Raw genomic sequence first — 9,245 nt, 5'->3', positions numbered from 1 at the left:
AAGCAATAGATGAATTTCTGTTTTGATTTTGTTATTATATCATTGTAACTTCACATGTTAGGGTACTAAGTTGTGTGTGTAAAATACAAAACCCAAAAAAATAATAAAAATAATAGTATTTATATTGATTTTGGGCCAACTTTTACTTGTATTAAATGGTCCGATTTTGGACAAAGCCTTTACTTCAGGCCCAATAAGGGGAAATGGCATACCCGTTTCTTATTCATTAAGTCAAGATGCTAATGCAGTGTTTGGGTTTGTCTGATACTGATAGAGTTGAATACTTGAATTACAAAAAGTTATCTTTTTGATATTATTAGAATTACAATAAATTAGGGTAGGAAATTTGAATCCAAATTCTCCATAACCAGAAAATTGATTTTTATTTTTTATATATAGAAAATAGTATTGAGTTACTACTTACTAGCTCTTGTGCAAAGAATTAACGAGGAATTATTAATGCAAAGATATCAACATGGAGAGCAACAACATGATTAATTATTATAGCTTTTAAATATTTTTAGTTTTTCACTTTTTATTAAGAATCGTATCACATTATATCGGACATTTATATATTAAAAGTTGCTCTTTTTTTTTTTGGGTATAAATAGGTAGCAAAGAGGGAGAAAAAGATTAACAGCAAAGACGAGACAGTTCAAATAATACCATTACAGTTAGTCTACCACTTAAACGGTTAAAACCCAAGTTGGATTTTAATATTTGTGATTTTAATAAGTTGATCAAAAAAAATATTAAACCAAAAACGTATAGCAAGTATACTCTAAAACCCACATCCTCTAGGAGGTGCCACCATATCATTGCCAAAATTTGCACCAAAAAATAATTAACATAAGTGTTTACTATATTCAATATATAAGAAAAAAAAGTTAATCAAATAACTTGTATGTAAATAAGTAAGAGTTTTTTTTTTACTACTTTTTCACCAACATAATGAATCAAACTTCAACATGCCACATTGAACTAATCCTAAACATCTAATACTTAGCTTAACTCAACTCAACTCGTTTACAACAGCAAATCTAATGTCTAACACAACAGACATATACAGTTGCTCAATGACAAACTGTGAAATTGACGTCAAAATCCCTACCAAAAAGAAAAAAGTTGTTGTGCCAAGCAAGAGATATAAAACTAGTTCAAAATATGAAGAAAAAAAAAAACACAAGTGCGCAATAATTGTAAGAATTACATATTACAATTTCTTCCATTCGTCTCCACTACACTGGGTTTAAAAATGGAAAAACTAAAAAAAAAAACATATAGGAGGGAGATGAAATCTATGTCCTAACTTAAAAAATAAAAAATAAATAAAAATAGAAAAGACCTAACCCTTTTGGATCAAGTTTAGAATTGCTATCATTTTGGTCCCTTAAGTTTGAGATTTATCATTTTGATCTATCAAGTTTGATTCTATTTTCAAAATGGTCATCTATCCATGTCCATGACTAATCTAGCCATCAAGAGAGAGAAATAAAGAAACGACCTAGTTTTATTGGCACTTGATGGCCTGATCATGAAGATGGACGAAAGGACCGTTTTGAAAACATAATCAAACTTGGTGGACTAAAATAAAAATTTTCAAACTTGAAGGACCAAAATGACCTAAACTTTAAGGGTCAAAAGTGTAAACTACAAATGAAATAAAGGAAATACTGCAAAATAATGAACAATTTAAGAAAAGTTTTATTCAATATGAGATGACTTTTTCTTGTGCTTTCCATGCATGTCCTTCACCTTCTCAACCTTTCCAACCCCATTACCATTGTTCTGGTTGCTGACAGATTCAGCTTGAGCACTGCACATCTGAGACTTTAACTTAAACCCAAATTTCTTCGATACATTTCCCCATGTGCTACTAGAACCCTTTACACGACCCAACTTCTCAATCTCTTGCCTCATGCTTGAGCATTCCTTCTCGAGCTCAGATACTCGCATCCTCATGTTATCCATCCCAACCTTCAAAACCTGATTCTCCCTCACAGCTGTGGCCCATCCTCCTCCCTCATTCGATTGGGCAATCCCACTTCTTAACTGTCTTGATCCATCAAGATTATCTGAAACAAGAAAGCAGCCAGCAATGGAAGTCCTAAGCTGAAGCTGCTCAAAGAAGAGAACTTGAACTACTATTCTAAGAGGAAGCCTCTCATTCTGTGCAGCATGGGTGCAAGCTTCCAAAGAAAGCTTCTGACAGTCCATCAGCCTGCAAAGTTGTTCTCTTTCAGACTCTGCCAACCATGGGTGTGACTGCAGGTTTAACAACCACAGAGAAACCAAATAAGTACAAACTTAAAATGAAAATGTACCCAATCTAGCATGCATTTTCTTCTTTTCTTTTTTTCCCATGTTTTTAGGGGTGTCTATAATATGATTTCAGGATTTGGTAAAACCAGTGCCCAACAGCAACAAACTTGAAGCTAATTGCTGTCAATAAGTGTTGATAAATAAAGAAGGCATAAAGGTTGAAATCAAGAACCGACTACATAAACACGGGGACACATTCTAATATAAGAAAGAAAGAAGAGAGAAGGGAAGGCAAAAAGAAAATTAGATCTCCAAAATCTTTTTCAAAGAAACCAATTCCTGTCAAAATCCCACCAAATTTGAATTAGGTGGTGATTCAGGTTGGATAAGGTCAACAGAAAAAACTGGATCAGGATTAAGAGTAGTAATTTTGGGCTAGATGTGATATGATCTAACATGATTTCCAGTCCAGCTATGTTAGATGCAAGTCAAAGAATAACAAATTATCTGTGCTCAAGCTTTCCATGTGACAATGAAATAATTAGTACCTTCAGATAAATGTCTATTGCACGATAAAGACCATCATCCAATGGCCTGGCATAGTCCGGAACTGCAGCAGCAAGAGCCTGAAATTTGGGCAGCTTCAAATTAACATCAGGGGCAACCTCTGCGAGGTACCCATCGATTAGCTTGGCTACTGTAGTGATGGGTGTCAATGAAGGTGACCCAATCAATTGGCCATCATCAATTGAGCAAGGAGAGGCCCCGCCTGAAACCTGATCCATTGCAAGGAAGTGTTCAAGAATTCGTTGCACACAGTCAACATTGTAAAGTGTTTCCATGGAATAAGAGAAGTTGGGCATCAACAGATCTTCCAGGGTAGCTTGATCAAGCTGCGTCCCAATCCTTTTCTCAAAATTGGATATGGAAGAGGGGCTCACTCGGAGAATCAGGGCTGTTCGTAGTAAACCAAATAGGAACTTAGTTGGAACTAGGCCCTTCTGCATTGGAAGTAGCCTATCAATCTCTTCTAAGAAAAGCTTCTGATCTTCTTCTGATGGTGGAGCCCCCAAAGCCACTGGTGCCAGACGGTTGCTGGACTCACTGGCTCCCTGACGCCGAATCAATCCTGGTAGGTACTTTTTTGCATAGCAAGTGAGGGACCCAGCAATAATCTCCTGTTTGATGCCACGAGTTTCCATGACAGAAATCAACCTCTTATATAGTGGCAAACTTAAAGCTGATACATCATCATGCCACCAATCAGAACTTGTATTTTTTGGTCTAGCCCCTGTGCTTATCCCATTCCACAACACACTCCCCCCAGGGCTCTGCATGGGCCCACTATGCTCCATAACAGGCCACCCAAATAGATTTGGATCAGTACATGCCTTGGAAGCTAGTGACTCAATGCACCTTTTCGTAATGTTAAGTTCTTCAGCATAGGGGAGAACATCATCACAGGTTTGCAGTGCCTTTACTGAGTCTTTCCAACTTCGAAGAACTACTTGACTCAGGAAGACCTCTGTCAGAGTAATCAAATTGCCTTCGCCATACTCCTCTGTCATTTCAAGATGCTCAGCAGCACACCGGAGGTACACAACATTTGAGGATGTGAGTTCAAGTTTAACTCCATAGCAGAACTTGGCCACAAGTTCAAATGTTTTGGCCCCTCCAGGAATTTCGGGAAGGTTTATGGTGCATCCTTCTTCTACATCTTCAGATGCTTCTGCAATCAATTTTTCCATAATCCCACTTCTAGAGAGCAAAGGGAACTGCATTATTAATTACTAACAAGCATAAGAAATCATAAATGGTAGTCTGTTCCACTCACCTAAACACACAAGAATTATACCTTACAGGTAATATGAAACCAATACAAAATTTTCTGCAATTAATTATTACATAATTTACTGGACATGTAAGCTGACTGTGAAGATAAAAATAAATATATAAAAAATAAAACATAATTTAAGAAAGTGCAAGTTGTCAGAAGCTTTATATATGCTTATATGCTGATCTCTAGTTAGTTTGGCATGGGCAGAAGTATCAACAGCCACCTTGAGCAAGAAATCAACAGAAAATTTCTGATAATGTAGACTTACACACAGAAAACAAGATGTGAGGTATTAATATGATGGAGGGGGGGGATGAGGAATTACTAACATCTAAACCTAATTTACGCCAAAAGACTATTGGAAGGGTAATTGAAACTTGTTCAATGTTAATAGTCCTGGCAGGAAGAATCTGGCTATACAAGAAATCTAAACAACAATTTACCAAATGAACTGCCTCCATGGCATATAACAAATGATGCAACATAAGATTCTTGAAAAGTCGAATAAATTACTTCAAACAATTGTATATTTATTCATTGTAATTCTTTAGATTTACTTAATTACACATTTGTGTATAAGAAGTGTATCCATTTCATCAATTAACAAAAAGCAGTTGCATATATTCAAGTACACTTCCACAAGAATATAAATCTTGAAAATAAGCATATATAAATATGGTAAAGACAAGGTACCTTGTGAAGATGAAAGGACATTTCCCCAACTTCAACAACAATATCACTAGGAAGCCCAGTTGTGCAGAACCTATAACATTACAATTTATGATAGGTCAAAACAAATGGCAGGAAAAAAATTACTAACATACTGCACACATGCAAGGGAAGCAGCACCATCAATAAAAGTGCTTAAGAGTATAACTTCAATTGAAAAAATGGCAAAACAAAAAGACAATGTTCATGAAGCACTAATCCCAGGTGGTACTAGTGAACGTGGTAATATAGTCCTTAAAAGTAACTTACAGCAAACAATACAAAATTATAAATTGATCTCAAAAATACCTTTGAAAATTCAATAGTTACAATTGGGGAGGGGGGATTTGAACCCTTGGCGTCTCTATTAGAAGCACCAGAAAGTGTCAGTTGAGCTACAAGGCTCTTGGCTGATCTTGATAAAACTATTTGAACAATGTGATGAATGGTCCTTAGTTGAAGAAGAGGCTATTATAAAATAGACGTTTGTGTCATAAAATTTTAAGGTTTGTAGATGCTAGAATCATATATACTACTACTTATACATTCTGATTAATTCCACCATCAATAGAACATTAAAATGGGCAGAAAGCCATCTCAGATTCATTCTTCCTCCACCTAGCCGACTACATGGGTTAAAGTTGTGTCTTTGTCATTGCCACAAGAAAATATGCAAAAATGACGCAAGTGCACATATCTGATCATTCATGAAGCCATCTCGGATTATTTATTCTGACCACTAGACAATCTACAAGAGCCACATAAGCTCTGGCATGTAATACACCAAATGTGAGCCAATAGATGCTTCTACAAGAGAGCCATATCCACATCATATACTTATCAGATACCAATACTTCTTAGGTGCTCCCTAATACATATCCAACATGTCTTAACTATACCAAAAAATCTGAGAAAATAAACTGTATAGCTGCAAACATATAAAAGAACTTTAGCAACACATGCATGATTAATTTACCATAATATACAACTAATAACCTTTTACATATTCAAAATCTTGTTATCCATATCCTTCTTGTCCATACATCATACACATATCCATCCTTCATAGCCAGTTGGTCTTGCATATGAGATGTACTAAGTCATATATTTAAACCAAGGAATTTCGTTGCTCTATTTATTTACATTCTTTGGCCAGATCTTTGGAAGAACTTACAGTTTTTAACATCCTTTAAGAACTACCTTCTTCCCTTAATCATAATAACTATGCTTAAGCTAAACAGTTCTTCTACGACCACAACTTTTGCCATAACTAGAAGCGGTTGATTGTGAGTAGTGAACAATCACTTTCACATGGACCCACCACTCACAATTGACAATGTCAAAGTTTTAACAAAAGTTATGACACAAAAGTTGTATCCCCAGATTTTCTCTAAGATAAATTATGTTTACCACAAATGACTGTGGTCTTTACTGCTATCAGTTCATAAAACTTAAAGAGTTAAACCACACTTCACTTATGTGCTGGGTTTGAAAGTATTTTTTTTACAAAAAAGTACAGTAAATTTGTTTACCATGAAAAATTCCCCAATCCCAGGCCTCGACCATACGAGATCCAATGGATGATGTGCATATTAATAAAATGACAAACCCATTTGATGAATTAGCTTAGTTTGAAGAGTTATATCAAACAGCCCATAAGGATATCGGTGATGAACAAACAATGATAAGCAGTTGAAACTGTCCATCAGCTTTAGTAAGTGGTAAAAACTGTTTGTCACTCAGTTAGGAAGGACCATCAACATCAATTAGTTGAACCACTCCTCAACGGTCAACCCGTGCTAATTCTACCAAACTAAGCAAAATTGTAAACCAATCACCTATAGACACTTTATCAAAGTTCAATTTAGTCAACACAATATCTGCAATGCAATGCATGTACATCTTTCCAAGCAACCTTTTAACAAAGAAAAATTTCAACTCAAAACCTTCAGTTTTCCTTACTGTACAAATGTGAGAGCTCAAAACTAAGACACACAAGATTGTGAGTCATAAGGCCAAACAGAACGAGCAAGCTTCCTTTGTCAAGAAAATACCACTTGTCGGTTCAGATCACAAAGGTTTATTACTGGAACTAAAAACAGCCAGATTTTGTAGTGGGTGAAACATCTCTAAGAAGATAAAGTAAGCTAATTGTCTAGCGATAGAAGAGAGTAGACGTTTTGTCCAACAATATTAAGTTCAAACTCACCAAAAAAGCAAAAAAAGGATGATAAAAATAGAAATAAGTCACTTCCAACAACCAATAGATTTCATATATACATCATAGAAAGTGTAACATCACACTCACACACACAGACTGAATTACATACCAGGCCTGGCCTTGCCGTTGAAATGCATCAGTTTTGGATCCCAGTTTCATGCAAGCCATTTTCTCACTATACAAGCACTTCAAAACTTCAACAACAGCGCTGAGCTTATGTGACACCCAAAGATAACCTCCTCAGTAACCTCTCTCACACTGAAAAAACCGCTTTCACACCCAACAAATCCTTTGCTCCAAAAAGAGAGCAATCTTGACAGCAGAAACAGAAACCCAGTTGAGTTTTAACCTTAAAAAACCAAAATCAAACCAGAAAAAACCATGAACAACCAAACCCAAAATTCCCAAGCCATGTCTCTCAGAAGTCAGAACCTTACAAAAAAAAAAAAAAAAAAACAAAACTACAATGCGGTTTCTTCTCTCACTTACCTGCTAAAAACAGAACTGAAAAATGGCAGAGAGTCCCACTAAATTTTCCAACAAAATTGCCCAAATCCACCACTAGATTCAAAGAGAACAAACCATTTCTCTTCAGAAACCCATCAAAAAAGCCTAAAACAACTCCATTTACATTACCCTCTTCCAAAAAAACAAAATAGCCCCAGAATCAAACCCCACAACTCCAAAATAAATCCCTCAACCAGACACCAAAATTAGGTCAACCCCTCCCTTCTGACCCCAATAAACCCACCAAGCACCAAGCACCAAGCCAAGCTGTTCCTGACAAACCAAAAAAAAAAAAAAAAAAACCCAATATTACTATTCTTTTCTACCCTTAATTCTTAAAACCCCACCAACAAGATTCCAAATTTCAAACCTATAAGCAACACAAGGGACCAAAACCACTCAAACCCATTAAAGAAAAAAGTACAAGTGAGCAAGCAACTGTGTGTCAGTGTGCTGAAAATACAATAATGTCCCAAAAGGAGCCATCATCATTCATGCAGAGACCACAACATGGGTCTTTATTGATGGTGGCTCTGAAACCAATCCTCTCTCACTCCTCACACCACACACACGTATATGTGGGGTCCCTTGTTACTTCTTTTGCCTTAAAACACACTCATTGCTTTTCTAGAATCTTTAAACAAACAAAGAAAACATTAGAAACAAAAACAGTAGTAATTAAGCAGATTTGACCAAAATGGAATTTTGTATTCATTAGGGAGAATTTCATAGATTAATGACAAGCTTTCACGTAACAGCTATGTCTCTTCTCTTGTCCAACTAGGCCATGTGAGAAGGCGTTACTTATGGTTTACTTAAAATAATTAATCATTTAAAAAATTCAAGTCTAACTACTATTTTTCTGTTGGCAAATACATTATATTAATCACTTAGTTAAACGTTATCTCAACTATTATAGCAGTGCAACTTAAAAAAAAAAAATATTATAGAAGTTACGAAGTATTAAGTTCACAATATTTTTTTACAATATTTTACAACAAATCATAAATAGTAATTTATCATTAATTTTAATTTGAATACACATAAAAAAAATTAAACAGTAACAATTGAGTATTTAAAATTTATTGTGAAAATATTATATTACTCTCACTATTATTATCTTTTTGGACGTAGGGAGACTAGTTTTGTATTAAAGTGTTTACTTTTGTGTTAAAATATTGAGTAATCAATTTTCCCATGTAATGTGTGAGGAGTGAGGACCACTCCCTACAGTGATCGAGTACTGTAGGGACCAAGGGTCGGTTACTAGCTTTTAAAGACTAGGAAAGGGTATTTTCGGAATGTTGTGTCTGAAACTGCCTTGCATGCAGACAATCTAAGGGTATTGTAGGAATAGTCTGTCGGAACACAGAAACGACCTTTTGAGGTATCAAATCAAGTATCAAGTATCAAATTATTCTCGCATCCAAAAAAAAAAAAACTATCAATTATCCGAGTGAAAGTATTTAGATTTGTTTGTGTTTGGTGGTCTAATAATGTGTGATTTTTTTTTTCTAGGTTTTTATTTTTTTAAATGAACAAAAAATTGGTAGGGGCGGATTTGAGTTGGCGTATTGCCTGAGCGTGATCATAGTACATAGGCACATAGCATCTTATTTGTTGGACTTAAGCCTATAGAAGCAGGGGATTCAAACGAACTATATTTATGCACCTAGCTCTAACAAGACACTAGTAAGCATGAATTGAGAG

The 9,245-nt window shown here is 35.4% G+C and overlaps 1 protein-coding gene across 4 annotated transcripts; it reads right to left on the bottom strand.

Moving 5' to 3' along the window:
* Nucleotides 1-1,187: 1,187 nt before the first annotated feature.
* Nucleotides 1,188-8,114, bottom strand: LOC126726635 (BTB/POZ domain-containing protein At1g30440). 4 transcript variants are annotated; one of them, XM_050431944.1, is made up of 5 exons: nucleotides 7,518-8,114; nucleotides 7,138-7,377; nucleotides 4,793-4,862; nucleotides 2,811-4,020; nucleotides 1,188-2,265 (listed from the first exon to the last, which is right to left on the bottom strand). In XM_050431944.1, the coding sequence occupies exons 2-5, from the start codon at nucleotides 7,163-7,165 to the stop codon at nucleotides 1,705-1,707; spliced, it is 1,869 nt and encodes a 622-aa protein (XP_050287901.1). In that variant the 5' UTR covers nucleotides 7,166-7,377; nucleotides 7,518-8,114; the 3' UTR covers nucleotides 1,188-1,704. The 4 variants fall into 4 exon arrangements, with proteins under 4 accessions (XP_050287901.1, XP_050287898.1, XP_050287900.1 ...); XM_050431941.1 differs by having other exon boundaries at nucleotides 2,811-4,037; nucleotides 7,518-8,111; XM_050431943.1 differs by having other exon boundaries at nucleotides 2,811-4,037; nucleotides 7,138-7,340; nucleotides 7,518-8,111.
* Nucleotides 8,115-9,245: the final 1,131 nt, after the last annotated feature.

Source organism: Quercus robur, chromosome 5, assembly GCF_932294415.1.
Source record: "Quercus robur chromosome 5, dhQueRobu3.1, whole genome shotgun sequence".
Taxonomy (NCBI): Eukaryota; Viridiplantae; Streptophyta; class Magnoliopsida; order Fagales; family Fagaceae; genus Quercus; species Quercus robur.
This window is presented reverse-complemented; position numbering and strand designations above follow the sequence as displayed.

What these genes read in the sequence shown, in the direction of transcription:
- LOC126726635 (XM_050431941.1), bottom strand. Translation starts at nt 7,196, where the DNA reads ATGGCTTGCATGAAACTGGGATCCAAAACTGATGCATTTCAACGGCAA. An exon ending in CAACGGCAAGGCCAGGCCTG is followed by an intron (nt 4,863 to 7,137) that starts GTATGTAATTCA and finishes GTAATGTTATAG; the next exon opens with GTTCTGCACAACTGGGCTTC. An exon ending in CAATAGACATTTATCTGAAG is followed by an intron (nt 2,266 to 2,810) that starts GTACTAATTATT and finishes TTAAACCTGCAG; the next exon opens with TCACACCCATGGTTGGCAGA.